Below are 25,645 nucleotides of genomic sequence, written 5' to 3' on the forward strand. Positions count from 1 at the left end.
AGTCCCACAGTGATAATAGGAAGATCATGTGATTATGAAACTCTATGTTACATAACTGATCATGTGAAATTACATCTTGAATAATTTACACTGAGCAGTTACCAGTACCGACAAAAAAAATCTAACTTCATATAATTTCGAGTTCACCATGCCAGCCACGCAATAAAAGACTACAGAAGGATGTGAATTAAAATTCTACCACCGTCATGTAACTTAAAACATACCTTCGGATATCTCCTCACGATGGCTTTGCGAGTTTCGTCCATGAGCAAGATCCCTAACGCAAAGGTGAACGGAAGACCCCAGAACATCCCAGGGATAGGCCTCGTGTAAAACACCTGCTGGAAGCCAGCTCCATAAAGGTTCACGATGCAGATCAATATCGTGCCCGACATGCCGACAAGTACTAGCAGGTTGCGACGCGGGCCCCATAGAGGATTCGACTGTAGTATCGATACTCGGCGGTTGCGAACCGATAAAAGAGTCCCGTACTGTCCGATGGCCACCGTCACATAGCTGGTGTGTCTTAGGATCAGCGTTGCGAGGGGGAAGAAAAAGAATGACGACGCACTAAATGCATTGACCAACATCGACGAACTGGGTTAGTTGATCAATGGTGTAACCTTGCCAGCCATCCTCCCATTGGCTGAAAGTCAACATAACGTCATAGAAACCGAGGCCTTGCTGGCTCATGTACAAGAACCACATCGCCATCGCGCAGGGCCACAGCATCAGTCCATAGAACTAAGCAAGTATACATGAGCATGTTTGGGTCACCTAGGTCATGAAACGTACCAAATAGACATGGAAGAAAAGGCGCCAATCTGTAAGCCTATCAGTCCTGGCGTTGCGTGGCTTGCGCTGCATCAAGTCTACAACAGGAGGTGAGTACTGGAAATCTCATCGATGCATAAGCACCCACCCCATTCCGGCTTCTCATACATCAACGAGATGGACATGATAACATCGTTTGTGATGCAATAGCAGACTTGTTGATACGAGTTCATAGGAATCTGCATGCCTAGTAATACATTTGCGAGGACCGCCATGAATTCCGAATAACTTCCAGCCTGCAACACCATGAGCATCAAACCCGCTGAGATTATACTGCTTCCACAAATGCAACTCACAGGCATGAGGTACAATGTGACTTTCTTCAGGTTATCAAAAACTAGTCGACCCATCTCTATCGCGACGGGGATAGAAGCAAAGTCATTCTTCAACAAGATCAAGGCGGCTTGAGAGTGATGGTATTAGCGTCATCAAAAGGAGCGTCAAGAAAATCCATACCAGCTTCCTTGGCCACATCACTGCCACTACCCATCGCAACACCAATGTCAGCGGCTTTTAGCGCTGGCGCATCGTTGACACCATCTCCAGTGACTGCGACTGTATTGTCTCCGCGAGCTTTTATTTCCTGTACAATCCGCATTTTCTGGTCAGGGGTAGTGCGCGCAAATACGATCTCTGCGTAGGTCCCAACGATAACATTCCAATCAGGCGTGGTGAGAGATGCGACGTCTTCTCCTGTAAGTACCAGGGAACGGATAGGATCATCTTCGGATGGCTTGATAAGATGATACTCTTTCGGCGAGACCTTCTCTGATGCAGCAGCTCGGACGTCCTGGATGGTGTCGACGACGTGCTGAGTAATGATACCAACCTGAAAAAGGTGTTAGTAGTGATCTTATGGCGGCCGAAATTAAAGAAAATACCTGGCGTGCAATAGCTAGAGCAGTAAGTTTAAAATCACCGGTGACCATAAAGACTCGAACTCCAGCTCGTCGAATGACGGAAATCGATGGCAATACATCCGGGCGAGGAGGATCGCAAATTCCAATCAGACCAACCAAGGTTAGATCGCACATCTCCGCGTACATCAGATCTTCCACGTCGTTCGGTGAAAGTTTAGCCTTGATTTGTTCTATGGGTTTCCTACATCTATTATCTCGGCAACGCCATCAGATGTCAGGTACCAAGTCAAAAGTGCTCACTCACAGCACGAGTACTCGTTGGCCCCGGCTTGACCAATCCTCTTGAAGCGTGGCGAACGTCTGCCTCGCCTTGCTTGTTAATGTCACGACCGTCCCATCACCTTGGAGCACACTGGTGCAGGAAGGGAATAAAACATCAGGAGCTCCCTTGACGAACATCCATGTCGATTCTGCGTCCTTTTCAGAAGTGTTGACCTTAGAGACCACGGAAAGCATCCATTTATTGCGAGAATTGAAAGGGATCTCAAACTTCTTCTCATACTCTTGCTGAAGAGTGCTGGAATCGACGTCAAGCTCTGGTATTGAAAGGGCTTCGGAGAAACGCAAAAGAGCAGTATCAGTCGGATCGCCCTTGATCGTGCGATCCTGCACAGGAAGGTGGTTGGTCGTTGCGTCGAATTTCGCACCGTTGCAAAGCCTTGCGATCTGATGGAGCGCCTTGAACGCAGAAAAAACGGCAGGGTTTGAGGCCTTCTTGACCCTTTCGTTAATTTCGTCGACACCAAATACGTCATCAAGGAAGGCAATATTCTCCACCATCTGTGGGTCCATCAGCAAGCTGGTAACAAGAGCAGATGCACTATTTATCTTACCATCTTTCCCGCAGTCAGCGTGCCTGTCTTGTCAGAACACAATACAGACATGCATCCTAACGTCTCGATTGTTGCCAGATTCTTGACCAACACCTGACGTTTAGCCATGCGACGGGCGATAACAGTCAACGAGAGTGCCACGCAAATCGGGAGGCCCTGTAAGATGTCAACTAAGAAGGGAACATAAAATGTCACTGCTGGCCACCTACTTGCGGAACGAAGGCAGTCAAGCAGCCGATTGAATTTACGATGGCAGAAGACGTGGTGTCATACCCAGGATATGTTGTCCGTAACCAAACGCCATATAGAAGAAGCGACAAGCAGAAGAAAAAGAGCGCGAGACAGGAAATGATTTTGGTGAAAAACCACACCTCTTTTTGGATAGTGGTAAGCTTAAACTTTGTTTCTCCAGACATCTTGACAAGGCGTCCCATGACAGTCCTATCTCCGATGGCGAACACGACTCCATGGCAAGTACCTTGTACGACAAAAGTGGAAGTCAGCGCGAGGTTACGAGTCTCTAGAGCATTGTCGGATGTTGCATCAAGAGCTCCTGGTACCATTTCGCTGCAATTGTACTTTAGCCAAATGTTCAAGCACGTAAGACAAGGGACAGACCTTTCACCCGTCAGGAGAGAGCGATCAAAGCGAAGGTCGGATGATGCCTGCACGACACGCATGTCGGCCGGGACACGGTCGCCAGCGCTGAGCACGGCAACATCACCAACTACAATGTCAGCAGCTGAGATGATTTGCTGGTTTCCGTCCCTAATGACCGCAGCCTCGTGTGCAATCAGGGATTTGATCGACTTCATGATTCTGCTCGCGTTCCAATCGACCAAAGCATAAAATGCAGCAGAAATGATGATGACAAGCATCTGTAGTTGATGAGAAGGGGGAAATTGAGTATGAGTATCGATAGTCACGAACCAAGAGCACTGCGACACCAAGAACGAAAGGTAGAGGAGGCCCGAGTGGTTTATAGGACAGCTGAACTGTATATTAGAGAGTCACAATGGCAGGTGAACAACGGCACTCACGATAGTCAAGATGAACGCGATCCACATGAGAAAATTGAAGCCACCAAAAACATAATTAAGCGTTTTCTTCCAGTAGACGGTGGGTGGAGGGCTGATGGTATTCTTGCCATCACGCTCCCTGCGACGAACAGCGGCAAGCTCCAAACCGACTGTGGGATGACTGGAATACCGGGTGTATACTTCGTCAACACTGAGTAGATGAGCATCTATGCTTGCAATTGCGTCCGCTGGGTCTGGCGGGGACTTGGAGGTGGCCTTATTATCTTCGACGCGAACCGATAATGTACGGTATCTGTTCACTGTTAGGTCAACGATATACTGCGCGGGGTAGAGATGCGAATAACGAACGCGACTTGAATGCCGTAGCCTTTCTCGGACCCGGAGCCAGCTGGCTCAATAGAGGGTGTTGTGGCTGCCATCGAAGGAACCTGCTTCAAGACCCAAGTCTTTGCCCGCTCTCCTATTTATCCGGTTCTTGAAGGCAATGCAACTGTGCCTTGCCAGACCCGAGATTTTTTAGGATCTACCCCAAAGGTATTTTTGCGATTCATCATGCGGGTATTGTTAGTGATCTAACGTTGAAACTGAAGATCAAAGTGAGGCAGACCCAAGTTATTTTCAGGTCAGGTTTTTTTTTCCACCGCATTAACGTGGTTGATGGATTGCAATGTGTGTACTTGGTGGCACGTGGAGGACCATATCTAGAGTTGAAACTGATGCTCGCGAGCCGTATTTAGCACGTAACTAGTCACAGAGTACAACAAGTGAGGAGGCGGCCGAAGCGAGTCGGATTCACAATATTATTAGCGTCAAACTATACATAAGACATTCAATTAATACAGAGGGCATCATCCATAAATACTGATCGGCGGGTATTACTTTTATGTCCAGGCAGTGAGGGAATCATGGAAGTTCCTCGGTGCTTGCCGGAAGAAGCCGTTGATGACGAACCTTGTCCTGGTACTAGGTAGTAGGTACCCCTCCCCACGGCCAGAACTCACTGTTTCATATCAAATCAGAATCAGAACATCAACACTAGTCGAACAGACCTGCATCGACTATTCGTACTATACATATTCTCCTCATCTCATACACTTCTTCGAGGGACAGCTCGTAGATCACCGGTCACCACTGCCAGGCACCACCATGTGCAAGCTGCTGCCGGTTCCTGAACATTGAACGCTCGGAACGAACCGGTACCACACCAACCGAGTGGGTTTCCTTTCTCTATGATCACCTTCAGTTCCCGCTGCGCATATTGACTCAACATGAAGAATTCAAATTCACAGCTTTACATTGTTCTCGGTCCCCGTGCAAGTACTGGGCGCTTAGCGCTTATTATCATCAGAGGACTGGTGAGCCGCAGATATTGTTATTTATGCCGATATACTTATGATCATATATAGAAAATGTTTTTGATATAAAGTCATATAAAGCCGTGTATAATGTCGGGAAAACCACCGCCTTCAACGTAAAGCACCCAGCTGAGGAGACTCACGAGTTCCCTGATGATGTACGGGTAAACCCACGGTTCATCGCTGACGGGTGTGACGGGTACGGGTACGGTGTGGATTATGGAGACCCGCACGTACACCGTGCATACCAGTTGCGGTTTATGGTATTGGACGGGTGTGAATCCCTGAATTGTCCGAGGGTGCAAGGGTCAAAATTTCATTACTCATAAAGAACCTCCCGAGATGCCACCATGTGAACTTCGACCGCAGGTTCATCGAGTAGCAATGTCGATCCAGAGCGATAATGGACGGCACCAGCTATACTGATTTGCCAGTGAAATTATATTCCAAGACTACTCTCTCGGGTTGCGACTCTACCCCTACTACTTAGCCCATTGATGAGTTGGACGAACACTACCTTCAGCAACCTCTCGAAAAAGTGGATGACGCCTTGAAATGGTGGTCTGTGCAACAAAAGAAGTATCCTAATCTGTCCCGCATGGCTTTGGATTACCCGAGCGCTCCAGGTCTGTTTTCAAAAAATAAGTTTCGTGTCTTTGACACTAACAGCTTCCTTAACCGCAGTCGACCTCAAAATACTATATGACCCGCGGGTCTGTGAAAAAACTGCGGCATGCCGCAAAAAAACACCGTTCATACCTGCAGAACTGGCGGGTCAGTGTACACCCGTACCGTGAATTTGTGGGTACGGGTGCGGCTTCAGCGACCCGCGGGTACCCGTGCTCTAACATTGTCATTGATTTGTTCCTACCGGTGCTAAGTACCGTGAGCTGCCTACTGGTCATCACCATCGCAGATCCCGTCCACATCTATCTCTAGATCTATTATGCCGTTGTCCTGAACCACGCGATCTTTGTCACCATCGTGGGCTGTCTGCCTTGTGTCCCCACTGCGAAGTGCCAGTGCATGCTCGTCCTTCACCATCGCGAGCTGCACTCGTGGTACCGCATGCGGCATCACATTGTGGCCGCGTGCTCATTCTGTAAGAACGGAGCGTTTAATTCCGCGGAATTAGTCCGTGTTGACGTCATGTGCGCGCTCTTGGTAATCGAGCGTCTTTGATGCTGTGTATGCATACCTAATGTGCTCTGAAACAATTTCGCTGCGGTCTCAGGTGCCCGATTGATCGAGCGCCTGAACAATTTTCTCTTGAGAATTTTTAACATCAATATTGTTGTAGCGTTATGATCTTATCACAGTACTGTTGGTACGTTGAGTGATTCTGTAAAATGGACACAGCTCTGTTCAGAGGGCGGAATCATATCACGACGTTTGGACATTATTTTCAACCACGAATGAGGAAAGACAAACGGCAAATGTAGTCTGCTCTTTGTTGCTATTGTAAATAAATCTGAGAGGATGATAAACGATACTGATCTGTCCACAGGTAAGCAGATTGCTTGTAAAAGGTAAGTAGGAGCAAGACGACCCATGCAATTGGAATTAGATAAGAGCTAAGGGTTCCTAGTCCAAACCATAAACATCAGAAAGAAAAGTGCATGATAGTGTATCGTGCCGAATATGATTCGATAAGAAAGCGGTCTAGCCGAGTAGTACTGAGCCCGTGGCAATCCTCCGTTCATCGAAGATACCGAGGTCTAGCAATTTGGAAAGATCCCTTGGGTGCCTAGTGAGACCATTATTTAACATGTGGGAGTCTTCAGCTACATCGACGAGGGGCTCACCAGGATAATACCAAAACGTTACAGCCAAAATCATGTAGGCGCCTAGAGAGCGCCTTGAGTGCGAAACGCACCCAAAAATGCTACAGCAACTTACACATGAGGATCATTCCTTCCAGCCAATTTGACTTGCCATCCTGCACGACGTAATTGACAGTAAGAACTATTTTCTCCTTCCAATTAGCACATTCTCCCGCATCATGTCATTCACGCACCGGAAAGGAACATAACGATGGATTCCAGCGGGTCAAAGAGAAGTGTCAGTGGCTTATCCATAATCCAACCAAGTGTCACGATGAATCTGAGACCATCTGAGTAAATACTATGCAGAAATGAACAAGAGCACAACGCACGGAATCACAAAGAGCGCAATTTGCTGAAAACGGTGAGTCGCCATAGAAGCCATGTCTGTAGGAATGAACTCACAATACTCGAACCCACAGCAACGCCCAAGCTTAAAGTCAATTTATCCTTGACGGATACCGTAACTTCAATGACGTGGTCCGCTGCGTGACCAACGATCGGGAGCAAAATAACACCAACGAACTCCTTGTTGATCGACCCAGATGAAGTCAAGCCATCAATCGAGTCAACGAGGAACACTGCAGTAACAGTAGTCAACTGAAGCGAAAAATTGAGAACTTCGTGTAACTATCACGTTAAGCACGTACCACAGCTACGACAGCCAAAAGCCAAAAGCACACAGCGATGTTCATCAGTGGTTGAATCTCAGTCTCCACGGATGCTATGGAATAAGTCCCAGGTTCCACGTCAGGGTTGGCATCTGCGGGGCAGGACAACGTTGCGGCTGCCTCTCTGTCATGTGTCGAACTTGGGGAAGATACATTTTCGCCGTCCGTGATGATCCTACGTCTCCTGTGCAACCGAAATGGATTCTGGCCTGCGTACGCCTTGGTTGGTTGCATATTTTCGTTATCATCATCGTAGAGGGCTTTGTGCGAAAATAACTGGAAAACCAAATATGAGGCGTAGACTGAATGGTTGGAATGGGTTTAGCCAACTGCTAAGAAAATCATTTTGTTGACCTACTGAAAAGGAGAATGATTGCAACCTATACGAAGAACGTAAGACCAAGCATATTGTGAACAATAATCTACGCACGCCACGGCTAGTTTGCAATATGTTGTAATCGATCGACAATTCGTCATATCCTGGTTGACCCTGAAGAGCCATGTGAAAAGCCCCAGGTAACAGAACAGCAATCACGCTAATGGTCAGCAATGATAAATTAAGTTGCACAGCACCTAAGCCATAGGCGCAAGCATCAACAGTTTGGACCAACTTGGAACAAGCAACTGCGTACTTTGACCAAATCCCTGTTCCGAGAAGCGGAGACCACCGGCAAAGAAACACATGCCCAGTACCAGCACTACAGTACACATTAATTGATCTCGTCGCAGTAAGCCTAGACACTGACAGAGATTGCTCAGGATAGAGCCAACCACTATAGGAAAATAACACGTGTCAGTTAAAGGGGAGCTAAAAATAGAGCAAAGCTGTGGGACACGTACAGGACGACTGAACTATTGTAAGCTGACACTTCGCGAGCGCGATGATCTAAAATGGGTCAATTTGGTCATCGCACAAGCTGCTGGAGGCTAGCACGACGTACTGATACGATGAGTTCGACACTGTGCGTGAAAGGAAGCAAGGTAAGTAAGTGATCAACTCAGCATATTACTGACGCATTTCCCTATAAGCCATCAAATTTCAGCGGGATAACAGACTGGGATATGAACCACTGACTAATGTAGCGTTGAGAAGACCAGCTAGAGTTTGACCGACTCGTAATGACAATTCATCGGTCGCGAAGGCGAGAAGCTACGAACACATCAAACAACAATAACGGAAAATGAACCTATGTTACCTTGGTTAGCGGTATGATAGCCAGAAATGCAACTGCAGAACTGCGTAAGGTAGGTTGCAGTGAAGGTCAAGTCGTGTACTTACAAACAAATGTGAGAGTGTGCTGATCGGGTAGAGCAAAGTTCATAGCCCACTTTCAGACACCATGTAGTATTAGATAGTCCGAGCTAAGACAGCAAGAAACATACAGATATCGGAATAAAGATCAACAAGGCATTCAGCCCTAGAGGACAATATCAACACAGTGCATTGGTCGCAAGTAAGTCATTTCACATGAAGCAAAAACAATCGCTTGAATGCTTCTCCACACGGTGGGGGCTTTAGCTATCGGTTTTTCTGGCTGCACCATTAAAGTTGCAGCTCTTCTCAACTCGGCCAGCCAATTGAGGGACATCTCTTGGGGTTCGCTGCCTGGAACACTCATGCGTAGTCGATTGGTCGATTGGCAGATGTGGATGACCGTAAAGGTAGGCAGAATGATGTGGGAACATCTCCCTTGATCGCGTGGCTTTCGCGCATTTTGCTAAATGCCATGTGTAGTGTGCCACTGCTTCGAGTGTGGACAAGCAAGGGCGTGTTAGAACCACGTGCAAAATTCAAACTTGGCAGTCAAGCTTGAGGCCTGAGGTGTCCAGCATTGTCTCTGCACGGAGATGGGCCAAATTCTCTGTCCGGTTCGGAAACGACCGAACAAGGGTCTCTTGGTAAGGTCTCGATGTGCTAAAGGCCGCGAGACTCGAGGTCTGAAGCTTCCTACCCCCACTAGCCCTCACTACCACCCCCAACCGTGAACTACCCTGCCGGTGGGCCATGGTTACTGGACGCAGCTGGCCGGTCGTCGTTTCGCGGTTGTAGTCGTGCGACAGAGCCTGTACTCCCACTATGCATATCATATGATAGGTTCAATGGCTGGCATTATTCGGAACAGAACGAGAAGGTCGGCGCGGCCGCTGTTGGGGTAGCGGTAGCCCCCTGACAAGAACTTTCGCAGGTTCAAAACCGCTGTCATCCCCGCCATCCTACTAGTGTTCCTCTTGGGCTCTTATCCTAGGAGACGGGTGACTAGGTGCTAAGAACGACGTTGGTCGGCTCTACAGCACTTGAAGCCAGTCGGCGAATCCCGAGTATACTTTACGTAAGCATGTTAGCTGTCCTTCAAGTTAGTCCTTGCAAGTTGCCCAGCCCGTTTCATATGCATGACTTTAGATCGGAATTCTCCTAGCTCGTTAAATATTAGTTATTGAAACTCATACCGCAATGTCATCTTCAGGTTAATTGTGGCCACCCCCCTCCCCTCCAGGGGGCTTCACTCATTGCACAGCTGCAAAGATGGGCTCAGCCGATGTGTCTACAGTAACCCTAAAATTTTCGAGTAATAGGTAAACATAGTTATAGTTATATTACCATCACTTTATATACATACATATACTATACAAGCATCTCTAGTTCCTCCAAAAAGTCTAAAAGTGACTCGCAGAATCCGGGAACACCGAACTGCGTCAACTCTCCACCTCAGTGCGACTCGCAACCGACTATTATACTAGTTATTACACTAGTTATCACACCCGAGTCACTGGCTGGTCACTACATATCGCACATTACCACGCCGCACACAAAAAACTAACAGAACTGTGAAATAAGTGGCAACCAACTCTAACATAATTACAGACCAAGCAACACCAAAGGTTTACCAGGCCATTTTAGCAATGATCGACTTTAACGTTCCATCAGTATCAAGAAAACGAGAAAAGGTTGGCACGCTTACCTTCGGATATGTCCTCACGATCAACTTGCGGGTTTCATCCACGCAGAGAATTCCCAAGGCAAATGCGAACGGAGGGCCCCAGAACATCCCAGGTATAGGGGTAGTGTTGAAGACGCTCTGTAACCCTGGTCCGTACAGATTGATTACCGCAATCAAAGCAGTCGCGACCATGCCAATCGGAACTGCATAATTCTTGCGAGGTCCCCATAGAGGGTTGGACTGGAGCAAGGAAACTCTCCGGTTTCGGATGGCGAGGAGATTTCCGTATTGCATGAAGACCATCGTCACGTAGCTTATGAGGATGATAAATATAGGCCTTGGGAGTAGTAGGCGTTATCACCACTCACTAAATGCACTGCCCGACGTAAACAAAATGATTGAGTTGTTCCAATGTGTAACCGTGATAGCCTTCGGCCCAGTTGTTATAGGCTAAGAAGACATCGTTGAATCCGAGGCCTTGCTGACGCATGTATACAAACCACATGCTCATCGCGCACGGCCAGGACATGAGCCCAAGGAACTAGTAATAAATGACTTGTGAACTCAAAGCATCGCTTGGTGCGGAACAACTTACCAAATAGATCTGGAAGAACAATTTCCAATCTGTAAGACGGTCGGTTCTAGCATTACGAGGTTTCCGCATCATGAGATCTGTCGCGCAATGAGAAATGGGAAAAACTGTGAAGAACGAAAAGTTTACCTGCTTCAGCTTTCTCGTACATCAAGGAGATTGACATGACCACGTCGTTTGTGATGGAGAAACAAACTTGTAGATAGGAGCTCAAAGGAATCTGCATTCCAAAGACGACGTTCGAGACTACTGCCATGAACTCTGTGTAACTTCCAACCTTGAGTTGGGTAAGCAAGTGGCTTATTTTTGATGATGCATTGGCTTACAGGCATGAGGTAAAGCGACACTTTCTTGAGGTTATCGAATACCAGACGACCCATCTCGATGGCCACTGGGATAGACGCAAAGTCGTTGTTCAATAAGATCAATGCAGCTGAGGGAATTGAGGGTTAAACGTCGTCTTAAACAAGACGTCACAATCTTACCAGCTTCTTTCGCGACATCGCTACCGCTCCCCATCGCAACACCAATGTCAGCGGCCTTGAGAGCAGGTGCGTCGTTGACACCGTCACCAGTGACAGCCACAGTATTGTCGCCGCGGGCCTTGATTTCCTCGACGATCTTCATCTTTTGATCAGGCGTAGTGCGGGCAAACGCAATTTCAGTGTATTGCCCGACGATTATGTTCCAGTCAATGGGAGTAAGAGTGCTGACGTCCTCGCCTGTGAGTACCAATGCACGGATAGGGTCTTCGTCCGAAGGTTTAATGGTACGCAGTGATACATCGGCGAAGTGCTTCTCGGACGCTGCGGCCTTGACATCATCGATGGTATCTACGATGTGCTGTGTGATGATGCCGACCTATAATCACGTTAATCCCAAGTACCACGAGGCAGCTGCTCGATCCAACTCACCTGGCGGGCGATTGCAACAGCAGTGAGCTTGAAGTCTCCGGTCACCATGAAAACCCTGACACCAGCACGACGGATAACAGCCACACTTGCGGGCACGTCAGGACGGGGCGGATCGCGGATACCGACCAGTCCGACCAAAGTGAGATTGCATATTTCCGAGTACATCAATTCCTCCATGTCATTTGGAGAAAGGTTCGGTTTCAAGGCGTCCAATGGCTTGCGACACCTGAACGAGTATCAGTAAATTATCCCCACAGAAACATACAATACGTACAAGGCAAGCACTCTCTGTCCTTCACTCGACCAATTGCTTTGGAGATCGCTCATCTGCTGCCTTGCCGCTTCATCGAACGGGACAACTGTGCCATCGGATTTCATCACCGAGGTGCAGGATTTTACCAGCATGTCTGGAGCGCCTTTGACGAGCATCCATGCTGTCGAATTCCTTTCAGCAATATCCCCTTCGGTCGTTTTAGTCTCCTGAACGACGCTAAGCATCCATTTATTTTTCGAATTGAAAGGAATTTCGAAGAGCTTTTTCCAGGATGACAGAAGCGCTGGCGTATCAATGTTCAAAGCTGGGATAGACAGCGCCTCTGAAAAGCGAAGTAAGGCGGTATCAGTGGGATCTCCTTTGACGTTTCGCTCCTGGATAGGCTTGTCAGCAGTCGTAGAGTCGAACTTTGCACCGTTACACAGCCGTGCAGTATGGTGCAAAGCGCTCAAGCCAGCGAAGAACCGAGGATCTGGTGCTTCGCCAATCTTCTCGTCAATTTCACTAATCAAAAGATGGCGATCCAAAAAGGCAAGTGATTCGACCGCCTAGAAGACGTTAGTCAAGGAAACCGTATTACGTATATTCACGTAAAACGAACCATCTTGCCGGCAGTCAGAGTACCAGTTTTGTCTGAACACAAGACGGACATGCATCCAAGCGTTTCAATCGTTGCGAGATTCTTGACAAGAACGTGCCGTTTCGACATGCGACGGGCAATGATAGTCAACGAAAGGGCAACGCAAACGGGTAGACCCTTGGAGGAAAGGATATGATGTTAGGGAAGCTATTAAGCATAACAAGTTAGATCGTTTACCTGAGGCACAAATGCCGTAAGACAACCAATTGAGTTCATGATCGCGACACTGATGGATGCATCATATCCAGGATAGGTCGTCCTCAACCACACGCCGAAGAGCAATAAAGATAGACCAAACATCGTAAAGGCGATTGAGGAAATGACCTTGGTGAAAAACCAGACCTCTTTTTGGATTGTTGTAAGCTTGAATTTTGTCTCGCCAGACATTTTAACAAGGCGTCCCATGACGGTCCTGTCACCAGTGGCGAACACGATACCATTACAGGTACCCTGCGTGACGAAGGTCGATGTCAGTGCAAGATTGCGTGTCTCGAGGGCGTTATCAGATGTAGCTTCGAGAGACCCGGGGATCATGTCACTGGCAAAGTATGAGGCAAGCTTTTAAATTATTAGAATGTGATCACCTTTCTCCAGTGAGTAGCGAACGGTCAATGCGCAAGTCAGATGAAGCCGCGACGATCCTCAGGTCTGCAGGAACTCGATCACCAGTGCTGAGAACCACGATATCTCCGACGACGATGTCGGTTGCAAGAATAAGCTGTTGCTTGCCATCACGAATTACGGCAGCTTCGTGGGCAATCAGAGACTTGATGGATTTCATGATTCGGCTAGCATTCCAGTCCACCCAGGCGTAGAACGTTGCTGAGATGATGATGACGAGCATCTGAGGGGAGATAAATGAAGTGAAACAAGATATGTACGGAAACGCACGAGCAGAACTGCAACGCCGAGATTGACAGCGGCAGGGTCAGGCTCTCCCAGAGGCTTGTACGAGAGCTGGGGGAGAGTGTGAAGTACTGAGTAAAATAAAAGTAATGAAGGCGTACTATTGTGACGATGAAAGCGATCCACATGAGGAAATTGAAGCCTCCGAAGATGTAGTTAAGGATCTTCTTCCAGTGTTGGGTTGGGGGCGGGCTGATGACATTCCTACCATCCTTGGACCTTCGTTGAACTGCTGCCTGTTCGAGGCCAACTGTAGGATGGCAAGAGTAACGAGTGTAGACCTCATCTGTTGCGAGGAGATGGACGTCGATGCTAGCTATAGCATCTGCCGGATCTGCGGACTGCTTAGCCTTTGAGGGGAGGTTCTTCTCTTCCACGCGAATGGAAAGGGTGCGATAGCTATATGGGGGGTGAAAATGATGGCTAACACGTTCTAGGCTACTGCGCACCTGATCTGAATTCCATAGCCTGGGGCTCTCTCTTGCTCAGAAGACTTTCGGGGAGAGTCTTTCATGGTATAGAAGCTAGCACCACGACCGAGGCTGAGCAGGAGTAGATTGACGCACTTGGTCTTTTATCTGAGCGCTCTTGTGGATGGAAATTCTTGATTTGAGTTTATTTTGATTTTTTTTTGCTGTGCACGCAGCCATAAGCTGCGGGATTTATGCCATTCCCTATAGATATCGCTACCAATATTATCACATAGGTCTAACTTGGCACGTTCTTGATTCAATATACTTTCGTGTGCTTTGGCAATTGTCGTAATGGTAATGATGACCAGACTGTTCGGGAAGTCACAAACTACTGATCCTGGAAGCACTGTTCCTGGATCTGTCTAGGCCCTAGGCGTTCTGCAGATTCTCGGAGAGCCGGTAGTTTTTTTCGAGGACGGTTAGTACAACGCCGCTGGACCGAATCCGCTAAGTAAGGATCTGAAATTTTGAACGATAATAGTTCGGATCAGGAATGGCATGGCAATTCGCAAGTAGAAGGGTTTAAGCCGCTGAGCAACTCTTCCAGGAGTCGAAATGACGATTTAAATTAAAATGTCAGCTCCTGGTTATGTCACTTAGGCCTGGTGGAACGTAGTGCCGCGCTCAATCTCAGGTTGCAGTCTCTGTGGCAGTGCTATGTTGGCGTTTAAATCATAGATGCTCGGACCATCCATTACCGGATTATTTTTATGCGACGTCACGCGCGTCTCAGATTCATGCATGTGCTCAGTGCAATGGCACAACTTGCTCATAATTATAAGTCTGACGAGACTTGGGAACATTACCCACAGATAATCCAGAACAATTCACCAGACCATCTCGAGCATGCACTCGGAGCCCCACCTGGTGAATGTCTCTCATCATGTGCCATCACATCAATCATACTGACGCAGAATATGTTCGCTTAACCTGCAGGTTAACTCACACCCACGATACTCTAACCCGGGTGAGTATTTGGGTACACATCTGTACCCGCGGATTTGATGCGGGTATTACCCGGGTCGACCTATACTCATACCTACCGGTAGCTCCAATAATCCCAACCCAAGGTGAGATGACGGCCCGAATAAAGTCTGGGGTGACAAGCAACATCATTGGAAAAACTAGTCAAAAAAGGGCGGCTTGCGTGAACATGCTGCACTGTGGCACGCAAATCCCACTGCGGCCGGAATTGCTGATAGACGGATAATGATACGAGCCTGAGATGCGGTCTGATGCGGCATCAAATGACGAAGGTCAGGTACAAGTGTCAAATGACCTACAGATGCGACCCTTGCGTCCACCATAACCGACGTGTGTCTGTGGCATAAATTACGCACGTACGGGACCTGCTGTACATGAAAGCGGTAGATCAGCCTACATAACAAATTCCTTATCGCCCTTTCTGAAGGTCATGACAACTTAGAAAGTTGTCAAGTATTTTGGCGACACCCGGCGATTCATGATTTTGACACTATGAGAAACCCGAACCGTTGAGCGAACAAGAGAGACAGTAAACAAGATACTGATGCGTACTTTGTATTATGTAAGCATGTTTGGTTGTCAAGGCAGCAGGCAGCAGGCCGTGGCACTTCGGAGCTCCCGTCAGTACTCAGCTCCCTGAATCCTGGACCTGATCCCTGCCACAAGACATGTGCGCCGCGCTACAGTTCCAGTACAACCTATATTGGTCTACGCCCAAGTATTCCAGTACTGGAAATCATCAAAAGGGTCTGAAATGTGCTTCAGAAGTTCAAGCTTGGCTTGCTGGCGCCCCTTAGTGACCAGATATGAACTACATTATTTCCACAGCGCTATTTTTTCTACAGGTGGACTGAAGAATGCCAACAAAGAATCTGTCGATCAGGGTGACCTTCTGTCCAACGAGACGGTCCGGAGTCGAAAACAAACGCCTCGATTCTCAAACCTAGCACCTAGCCACTACCCCCCAATTATTTCGTACTTCAAGCCACGTACATCTGTTCGTCGTCATTACGGGCTGGTGTTCATTTATGACATATTAATGAAATCAAATCCACCTTGGTGGTATATTCGCCGCCAAGTGACGTGTGAGTGGAACCCATGAAATGTTGGCTAATTCTTTCAGAATGAACCATGTTGCCAATTCTTAATAAGCACAATACACGCTTTTCTCGAATGTTAAACATCCAAAGCCCCTGGCGGAGAATATTCGACGAGTGTTACTTTTGGGGCAAGTAATGATTCTCTCGTTTCTTCACACCGGTTGACTCAAATATGTCTGTTCTTGATTAGATATTTTTATGTACCTTCCGGGAGAGGCAGTTGCATCGTGATGTGCCATCCCTATAAAAAGCTTTGAAGTTAAAGTTTTTCTTTTTGAAGAGAAGATAACATTGCCTCGACAACATAGTTGAACCTTGTCTTCTTTTCACTCCACCGTCATAGCTGAATCTCACGACGAACATTCCCACTGAAGAAATAGACGGAAAGTGGAGAATCTGAAAGATCTTGACGGTGCGTTCAACCGGACTGTTCATAGTCACCTTTCATCTTTGCTGTCAGATGATATGCACGATGAAGGCGGATGACTTCTTCCCGCGATTTTCAAGGCGACCACTCGTCTCATGTGATAGTGCTTTCATCAGAAGTCTTTTGGACTTCGAAGGCCATGCCTAAATTCTGGACTTCTTTTGCGAAGCTCCCAAAAGATGAACTTTGAGGCGTCAACTGAAGGTTGAAGATACTTCGATAGGATTGCGATAGGATGCTTCGGAGCGATGTCCAGAACGTTGACTCACTCGACGAGTGATACACTCCTTCGTACACACGATGATCCGATCGTTGACGCAAACGGGTTTTCACACCTCGAGAATTCAAGTTGAGTTGAGTTGTGTGTACTGGGCTTTGTGCTTGTTATGATTCAGATGAAGTGCCAGCACAGAACATATGATTGTACAATCTATGTATAGTTTCTTCCTACTGCGCGCCACACGAGAGATCTGGGGCCGCCGGCTGTGATATCCCACATTTTTAACTTTCACATCTGGTTGTGTAATATGGGGAATGTGCTCACGGGCACACCTCAGTGAGTAACCCTCTTCCAGCATGTTCTAAGCATGTCCTGACGACATTGAATACACTCCGCAGCTGCGTTGACAGATTCATCGTGATCAGGGAAAACTTCCCCCGGGGCCCCCAATTTGCAGTAATTTCTAGTTCCCGACATCTGGAGGATAGGGATTTCTATTATGTTGAGCAAATCAGGCATCCCAGGAGCCCCAAACCTCTACCTCCTGCAGGGCTTCACAACATTGTCCGGACCTCGTTCACCTCATCTCTCTTGCACTTACATAACTACACCTCCACATCCGACGTCATTCAGGACATCGACCTGATCACACTCTATAAACAACCTTCATGCTCCTCTCATTTAGTTGTTTTGAACCTTTGCCCTAGCAATGTTCCATGGTCATATAAGCTGATGATGAACTATCGCTTTCCGAGGATGGAATCGACGGCATCACTGCCATGTCGGTGAGAGACCCTAAGCCTGCGCAGATTCCACTCAATTGAACAGGGCGCTATTTATCTCGACAAAAGGCTACGTCACTAGACCTGAAATAAGCATACCCCGCGTCCTCCGATGATCAGTGATTCTCTAAATATATTTTCCAAGGGATTCAGTCATTTCGCTTGCGTTCAACATGACGTCAAAGGGATAGAGAAAGAGAGCGCTCGATATTCAAAACTGCGGGCCACACTTCGTTCGCGAGGTACAGTATGAATAAACTTACGCGTTAAACACTCACGCGGCAATTGAGCGGTGACCGGTGGTAACGTGGCGTGCTACCGACCAAAGTGTTTTATGCCGTGTATGTCGCCCTCTGTAAGCTCATTCATTTCATCATAGCTGCCGAACCCTGTGCAGCGAACAAACGGAGGTACGTTTTCCGGATTTGTTTCGTCCGAACACTGCGTTGACGCAGGGCTCTCTCTTATCAGCAGCTATCTTGATCCATTCCCGGGCTCAATCTTCTGTACTCAGCATTCCTCGAATTTCTACGAATTTCTACATAGACCTCGAGGAAGTTGCACCCGACATTGGCCCGAACTCTACCGCGATATATGCGACTGACTCATCTCAACATGGAAGTGCTACCTAAACCTAACTCTCTATTACGCTCGACAAGCGATTATCTCAAACAGGCGGCCACCATTCTTCTTCTACGCCGCAATGGAGCATTCATTCCGCTATTCACTCGGCAATCGAAGCAACAGCAGCAGCCTCATGTCTCACCACGCCGCACGTCCCGTCTGTTCTAGATCTACTGTGACAGAGCTCCAAATTCACCTTGGAACATCAGATCCGATCGGTCATATCAAATTTTTAGTCATTTGACTACAAAAGACACTAGTATTGCACGTTCAGTCCGTACCCCGGTAGATATCCACCATACCGTCAACACGAGGCTCACAGCATATATACTCGGAGCGCCCGATTTCCGGAACTACATCCTCAACCTAACCACCTCACATTTCATCGTTTACTATGTTGGAAGCATTCAAGATTAAGGAGTTCAACCTGGAACCTATCTACGAGACTTGGCAGAACCCTCCCAGATTCTTGGGCGAGTCGAAGAAGGATATGCCCGTCGATGACTTTCTGCAACAGATTAGAGCTGGTTGCGCCGAGCGGAAGGTGCCAGAGGAGTACTGGCACAAAGTCGCTCAACACTACATGGGAGAAAAGGCGAAAGCCCGACTCCAGGAACTCAAAAGCGTCATGGCGAAAGTCAATGGGGGCAAGTATCGCTGGAGCTGGAAGAAGTTCACGATTGCGATGCGTAACATGGGGTGTACGTAAACATCTTCATTGTCCCGCGTGTTATTGATTCACGCTATTACAGGGGAGATCGAAGCCGACATCACAGAGACTGTTCAGATCCACTCTAAACCGTCAGGCATGTTGTGGCTTACGAGAAGGAAATCCTTGAAAGACAAGGATGGGTCGCACAAGGAGTTGACCTCTTCTGAAATCGTAGAACTTCCGCCGCCCCTGCCGCCCCTGCCACCCCTGCCGTCCCCTAAGCAGGGACGGCCAAACCCGATAAAGATGCTTTCTGATTCAGCCCTCGCCGCTTCGGCTGTAATCAGGACTCGCAAGATGCCAACCCGTGCGAATTCCATGGCTTCTGCGATGACCTCCAGCACGGTTTCATCTAACCATACCGTAACCTCCAACCACGCGTTAGCCTCCAACCATACGTTGACCTCCGACAATGCGGTAACTGCCTTATCTCCTCCATCAGCTGACGGCAGTAAGTGATACGCGCTAGTCCATCTAAGTCTACAGCTGAAACTCGTTATCTAGCTGTCACCGCTATATCAAACGCACCAACATGGCTCCTCAATGCGTGCAACGCCCTCAATTTTTTGAGTGCGGAGCATCCACGAGCCATGACGACTCTGAGTGCTGTCCTTATCACTGCAGGGACCCTCCCTGCAATCCCTGCGATCAGCGGAGGGACCGTCCTCGCTTCTGGCGTCGCTCAAGCAGTGGGCGCCATAGCTGTGGGCGTCGGAAATCTACTCAAGGCTCAGCAAGAAGGCCAAGTACAAGCAAATGGCCCGCACCCACCACCCCCAGCACGATCATCTACCTTCTAATCCCGATAGGCGGCGATTCAGTAAGGTTTTTCGTACTTATGGGCTCCGCAGCATTCAAGCTCGCTGGACGAGCTCGTGGACAATATGAAAATAAATTGCAATATTATCTATACCCTTGCATCACCTTGCATACATACACTGCATTCTACTGATTTCAAATTTTTGGGAAGTCGATAGCTATATCTGTGCGCTTTACGTGCCGACGCATCATGTACAGGACAATGTAATAGCTAGATGAAGGGGAAGCAATCCATATTGCTCAATTGTTGACTACTGCGATAGAACATCCGTGGCGAAGTACTGTAAGAACATCACAATCTTAAGGTTGATGATCGGTGAATTGCTCTCCGACGACATTAATATTAAACTTGGGTTAAGCGTAGCAAGCTATATATGTCACACAAACATCGAGTTCCTCCACCAACAAGCAGGCCCTTTGTGCGAACAACACTACAAATCAAGTAGACATCTCGAAGTGGTCTAACTCTATGCGAGCCCAAAACAAAAGGCTGAGTGACCCATAATGCAACAAATAAGGTAAGATGAAAGGTAGGGTCACTCTCTCGTGTAGCCCTAGTCACCGCTCTAGCACATAGTTTCCAATTAGGTGCATATCGCGCAGCACAGATGACACTCTATTTTGTCAGTGATTATGGGCGCAGTACTGGAGGTTTTCGTAGCCATCTGCCTTCAAGATCTGGAACATCATCAACATGCTGGCCATCAACGGACAGGCCGCCGTCGACATATATGTGGTCCAACGGGATTCCTGCATCTCTACATATTGTAATGAAGTCCTTGGGTATAGGAGCCCCGATCGCAAGTCGGAAGTGTTTTTGGGGCCCTGTCTTTCTGTACCTCTGAGCATATACGCATGAGAGACTTCATCAAATATCGACTGTTATCCGCGGACTTACTGAGAGTGTCAACTGCGCCGCGTGCAAGAATATCCTCTTCTCGGGCAGTCGAGTGATCTTAGCAATCTTCTCGGAGATACTACTCCTCGCATACAAGTTGTCACCAAGTATAGGCGCTATAACCCCCATAAAACACTTCGAAGATGTGGGATAAGTGATGACGCACTGTGTAAGGAATGTGCCAGGTGGATGCGAAGTTGATGTTTCAGCCCTGTGTGCAGAGTTAGCCTGAGCAGTGACAGTGGTGCTACAGGCTACGGTGTATTTTTAATGCATCAGCAGTAGACGGCAGTTGATGACACGCACAGAGGACGCAATAAGCTCCCAATCAGTAGCGGCGAACTTTGCAGCGCAGCTCTCGCCTATAGACACGCGCCCATCACTGAATTCCAGGGCGTCTCGAATCTCCCCACTGCGTGTTGGGAAGGACTTCTCTCCTCCACGCACAAGAGCTAAATATGTTTTCCCTACTACCCGCGACTGAAATTGTTGTGAAAACTGACGAGCAGCTGGAGAGTTACGCGCCAACAGTAGTGTTCCGGTGGTAGACTGACAGCTAGGTTAGCCAGTGCTCATCGTACAACGTGAAATGAAACATGCCTTATCAAGGCGGTGGACAGGATACGGCAGGCTCTCCAGGGCAAAAGTATCTTTTACGTCTGTCAAGCGAGACAAATACCTCGCGTCATGCACGTCAAACATGAGAAGGAAATACGCACCACGAAGTAGGTCATTGAATTTGTCAACATCTCGAGGTTTCTGAATATTATACCAGAGGTTGTGACAATCTCCTTTGCTTTCCAAGAATGAATTCACGTACGTTTTCGGAGGAAGCTTCGACGGAGCCTTGGCAGATAAGTCCTGCAGGTTTGTTCAAAACGATGATACTGCGATCGGCATAGACGACATTTCTTGCCCAGTATGATATCCCCGTGCGAGCGGGTCTTAGAGCTTGCAACATTCAATATATATCGTGCTTACGACGAGCGTGCAAGCCGTTGGCAAAAACACTCTTGCACTGGTTATTTGATGTTGTTTGCAATATCATCTTACGTGATGACTGCTCGAATGATTCAACTTGAAGTTGACTTGAGTCAGTGGTTGCATGAGTAGTAAGTACAGCTGATAGTCGACGCATCAGCGGTTGCAAACTTGTGTTTGCAGAAGCAACCAACGTCCGCGGTAGAGACTCGAAATTTGCCGCGAATAGTTTTGATACCGCGGAGGCTTGCACTATGATCATATTGGTGAGTACGTCGCATTTCGTATCAAGCCCCGCTATAACTGGGAACAAAACCGATTACCAGGTGGTGCAGAAGTATACGACATGCATTGACATCCACATACTTTGGCGTCGAGACCGAATTAGACCCGGACTCACCTTTTCTATATCCGAGCTTTGTCCGAGCTCAAACTGTTTTGGATCCCGTCAAAAGATCATAGCCCGAGATCGTCATGGAACCCCATTCTACAAGAATATCAGTATATCATTGGGCCATTCTGCAGACCTAGTTTCCAACGTCACACTCCAAGTCTCTGCCAATGAGCCACCAGAGACTTTAGTTCAATCAAGCCTAACATGGTGTTAGGGATGTTGGAACAGCATTTACGTAAGGACATAGACTCAGGGTCCGATTAACTGATAGGTTCAATGTTATCACAGCTCCACACCATGCACATCAGGCGAAGTCTTCTCAGACTCAGGTTCAGGGACTGAGTCGGACCGCCCGTGCGTGGTAGCCGGACGCTCAAAGTACATTCTGCCCTGGGGCCTGATTGACAGTGCTATTCAGCCGCTATTTTGAAACTCTCGTTGATGCTTTGAAGAAATCCGCTTCATGCGGACACGGCGTTGGCATACGTCGTGCTACCGGCTGGGGTAACACTTTATAACCGTCGACCCCGTATCGATGCGAGTCTTCTGGAAGCTCCGAAACAATGTTCCCCGTAAGGTTCGCTATTCAATATCCAGCGCTTATCACTAACGTAGCATCAGTGATGTTGTGAAGTAGAAAATCATCAGGGGCAGAAGACCGGAACTTCGAATTAGCGAACCAATTCACAGGAGATCGATTCCAGGTTCCCGAAGAGTCGCAATGTACAATTGCTACTAGTAGGCAAGTGACTTGGTGACCTTTGCCACTGTAATATGTCTGCTTTTCATATCACTCAGACAGCTGATGATGATAACCGCCTAAAAGACACAAACGTTGTCAGGGAATGGAGAAGCGCCTCTATCACTGTGGGGCATCCATTCATTGATCGAGCGATTCTCGGCCGACTTGAGACAAAGAGTACCAGTCGTTGCACCGCGGTCGTTGATAGTTAATTAAGTCTAACTGTGACGAGATGAACGTTAGGCTTGTGCTTCGAAACAGCACGTTGTGGCTATCACAGTAAGGTCCGTCCACCAATCAATTGTATCGATACTGTACCAAATGACATATCTGCTGATCATCCACTTTTCATGGAGGTGATTGTGGCAGGAGTGTTCGGAAATATTCTGGACCCTCGAATTGACAGGTGAGCGAATAGATACGATCGTGAACTCGGTTAGGCAGAGAAAAAGCACTTCGCAAGAACTGATCTACTATCAATAATTAACCTCTCTGAATCACAATTAGCTCCGAGTTTTCCTGAGGAAGTTGTATTCCATCCATCTCTCTCAATTCGAGTCTCTTGCGACTCCTCATCGTCAGTCCACCAAGTTACTGACGATATATGAAGAGAAGCAATTGATCATCCTTGGGATGCGTCTACTTTTTCGCATTTTTCCGATGAATTCGACATGTCAACGAGAATGACATGTGGGACGCAACGTGTTCGTGGTGTGCGAGTGGAAACAGCTACTTACCCACCTTTCGGGTCTAAGTTGACGTCACTGGAGCTCTAATGGACATCGTTCCAGACGTCTCGCACCCCTCGATATACCAGTTTATCACTCTCACCTGGTTGGGATAGCTATGCAATCTGCTACGAAGTGTATTGCAAGGCCCATTAGCTACACTTTGTCTTGTAGTGGTATCCGTTGCACTGTGCCAAGTTGTCGAAGATCCTCTTACTTACTGTTTGCGACTCCTCTGCGTCATCGATTGTCTTCATGCATGACAAGAGCATTTGATGTCGAGGGATGATGTTATACACGCTGGCAAGTTATAGATGTATCTTTTCTTTGGGAAGAGGATGGGGAGCGGTTTAATTGATGGTTTCTATCCGTATTAGTCGCGTGAATACAATGTGATATTCAAGGCTTGAGAGTAATGGACACGGAACTTGGACATGGCCGATGCTATCGGGACGGCATCGAGTAGTAACTTACTAAGCCTGTCGAACTTGATCACACGGTACCTACCACCGGCCGGCATCGATACCTAGTACCGGCCACAAAACACGGTGCATCTTCCACACCGTTCGGACGACGTCTGCTTGCCATATGGTTCACTGACAATGTACGGTAATCAAGTAAAAGGGGAATAGCATAATTTCATGATGACCTTGGACCAGCGTCCTACTCACGTGCATCCCGCATCATCATGTCGCATGATTCTCGCGTGCCACGGCGCAACTTCAAGTTGAAACTTCAACATGACTTTGATTTCTCGCCTAATTTCTCTGGCTCTCTCTTGCTCTTACTCTGGCACCAATGTGCTCCATTACAACCCCGTCATCGACTTCTCGGATGCATTCGCAGCGATTCAGAGCTTCGAAATGTTTATCTTGGTGGAGTCCGTGGCGTTCCGATGCCCGAAATTATTGTGATGAAGTAACTGACTTGTGATGGTTTCATAATACATGTCCACTTTTAAATGCGCGCGCGAAGTCACAACTGGTATAGTTCTTTTTCTTGCTGTGATTCTGAAGATTGCTCCAAATTTCTCAAACGAAGGAACAACCTATTTGGAACATCCGGTTATTACCTTTGCAAGGGCAAATTCTCGTCGTGAGCTCCACGAATCGTCCGCAGTTAGCACCTGCCAATCCCTCTTGGTGATCCACCTACCATTCTTCATGTCACGTTCACTGTCGGATGGTTCACCGGCGCGAACCAGCAAGTGCATTTGGCCATTGTTGGAACGATATGTCAGCTAGCATCAAGGAGATCAGTACTTTCCATTCACTCTTAAGATACATCACTAATACAGTGCATCAGGAATATAAGAAAAAGGCCGTGGCGTGGGTGAGTATGATCATACTCGTTCAATGACTTCCAGTCCCTGGGGTCTTTTTAGCTTGGTTCTTCTTCGATGGTGCTGAATTGCCTTTAGCTTACGCACAATGCGACCTCCTTCATCGTCGGTCTCAGGCTGGTCCATATCTGGCTTCATACAGTGCCTGTGCTTTAGATTCATTCAACTGAAAAAGGTCAGAGCTAATTTGGTTACCGGGCCCGTGAGCTTGCAATTTTGTATTTCCTCGACAATGCAACACATTCCTATGTGAAAGTGGTCGGCAGTTTTACGTTGGCTATTGTGATGCTCAACAAGATATTGCTATAAATACCAAACTCATCTGTTCACAGGTTCACTGATGTGCCGCCCGCCCTTACACCCTATCCAAAACTCGCTCGATGAAGAGAATCGCTCTCGAGCTCCCTACGCTACTCGATCTCGAGCTTAGTGGACAACGAGCAAAACTAGGCACGGTCGATCATTTTCAGATGAATTTAAACATTCACATTGCTCAAGCGGTACAAAAATTTGTCTAAAAGCAACTGTATTTATTGGCTCCGAACTATAAGGTATTGCACCATTAACCAACCATGATACCAAAGCAAAAGGAGAGACACGACTCACTGTCGCGTACGCTTCGGGCTGCCGGTTCAATTTCCAACCGACTACTAGTTGCACGACCAATTCTAAGGCGCG

At 47.7% G+C, this 25,645-nt stretch overlaps 6 protein-coding genes across 6 annotated transcripts; 1 reads left to right on the forward strand and 5 right to left on the reverse strand.

The window, feature by feature from the left end:
- Nucleotides 1-13: 13 nt before the first annotated feature.
- Nucleotides 14-4,085, reverse strand: F5147DRAFT_71235 (uncharacterized protein). The gene is made up of 15 exons (XM_041438354.1): nt 3,976-4,085; nt 3,628-3,919; nt 3,518-3,577; nt 3,206-3,465; nt 2,797-3,154; nt 2,588-2,743; nt 1,999-2,534; nt 1,716-1,941; nt 1,291-1,663; nt 1,131-1,237; nt 923-1,070; nt 796-872; nt 572-744; nt 225-516; nt 14-170 (listed from the first exon to the last, which is right to left on the reverse strand). Exons 1-15 carry the CDS (start codon nt 4,044-4,046, stop codon nt 144-146), a joined length of 3,156 nt encoding a protein of 1,051 aa, XP_041295348.1. The 5' UTR covers nt 4,047-4,085; the 3' UTR covers nt 14-143.
- A 2,559-nt stretch (nt 4,086-6,644) lies between these two features.
- F5147DRAFT_572445 (calcium proton exchanger) lies at nt 6,645-9,065 on the reverse strand (the record flags this gene model as incomplete). The annotated part of the gene is made up of 18 exons (XM_041431086.1): nt 6,645-6,829; nt 6,882-6,947; nt 7,000-7,085; nt 7,138-7,160; nt 7,211-7,405; nt 7,456-7,778; nt 7,835-7,856; nt 7,907-8,049; nt 8,109-8,174; nt 8,223-8,249; nt 8,317-8,362; nt 8,418-8,436; nt 8,491-8,498; nt 8,552-8,626; nt 8,673-8,704; nt 8,756-8,804; nt 8,860-8,894; nt 8,945-9,065. The coding sequence occupies 18 exons, from the start codon at nt 9,063-9,065 to the stop codon at nt 6,645-6,647; spliced, it is 1,521 nt and encodes a 506-aa protein (XP_041295349.1).
- A 982-nt stretch (nt 9,066-10,047) lies between these two features.
- F5147DRAFT_683354 (uncharacterized protein) lies at nt 10,048-14,373 on the reverse strand. The gene is made up of 15 exons (XM_041436540.1): nt 14,191-14,373; nt 13,843-14,140; nt 13,727-13,792; nt 13,420-13,679; nt 13,013-13,373; nt 12,797-12,952; nt 12,196-12,743; nt 11,922-12,147; nt 11,493-11,868; nt 11,334-11,440; nt 11,137-11,284; nt 11,011-11,087; nt 10,784-10,956; nt 10,437-10,728; nt 10,048-10,385 (listed from the first exon to the last, which is right to left on the reverse strand). The coding sequence occupies exons 1-15, from the start codon at nt 14,253-14,255 to the stop codon at nt 10,359-10,361; spliced, it is 3,180 nt and encodes a 1,059-aa protein (XP_041295350.1). The 5' UTR covers nt 14,256-14,373; the 3' UTR covers nt 10,048-10,358.
- A 4,317-nt stretch (nt 14,374-18,690) lies between these two features.
- On the forward strand, nt 18,691-20,134 carry F5147DRAFT_835310 (uncharacterized protein). Its single transcript, XM_041443958.1, has 3 exons — nt 18,691-19,052; nt 19,104-19,514; nt 19,568-20,134. Exons 1-3 carry the CDS (start codon nt 18,746-18,748, stop codon nt 19,861-19,863), a joined length of 1,014 nt encoding a protein of 337 aa, XP_041295351.1. The 5' UTR covers nt 18,691-18,745; the 3' UTR covers nt 19,864-20,134.
- An 84-nt stretch (nt 20,135-20,218) lies between these two features.
- Nucleotides 20,219-21,799, reverse strand: F5147DRAFT_683368 (pseudouridine synthase). The gene is made up of 7 exons (XM_041436541.1): nt 21,601-21,799; nt 21,500-21,539; nt 21,381-21,439; nt 21,087-21,329; nt 20,947-21,034; nt 20,781-20,896; nt 20,219-20,723 (listed from the first exon to the last, which is right to left on the reverse strand). Exons 1-7 carry the CDS (start codon nt 21,739-21,741, stop codon nt 20,514-20,516), a joined length of 897 nt encoding a protein of 298 aa, XP_041295352.1. The 5' UTR covers nt 21,742-21,799; the 3' UTR covers nt 20,219-20,513.
- A 2,199-nt stretch (nt 21,800-23,998) lies between these two features.
- On the reverse strand, nt 23,999-25,093 carry F5147DRAFT_650739 (uncharacterized protein; the record flags this gene model as incomplete). Its single annotated transcript, XM_041433463.1, has 8 exons — nt 23,999-24,069; nt 24,100-24,128; nt 24,189-24,221; nt 24,297-24,358; nt 24,414-24,496; nt 24,553-24,673; nt 24,698-24,865; nt 25,055-25,093. 8 exons carry the CDS (start codon nt 25,091-25,093, stop codon nt 23,999-24,001), a joined length of 606 nt encoding a protein of 201 aa, XP_041295353.1.
- Between the last annotated feature and the right edge of the window lie 552 nt (nt 25,094-25,645).

Source organism: Suillus discolor (assembly GCF_016758755.1).
Source record: "Suillus discolor strain FC423 chromosome Unknown F5147scaffold_14, whole genome shotgun sequence".
Classification (NCBI taxonomy): Eukaryota; Fungi; Basidiomycota; class Agaricomycetes; order Boletales; family Suillaceae; genus Suillus; species Suillus discolor.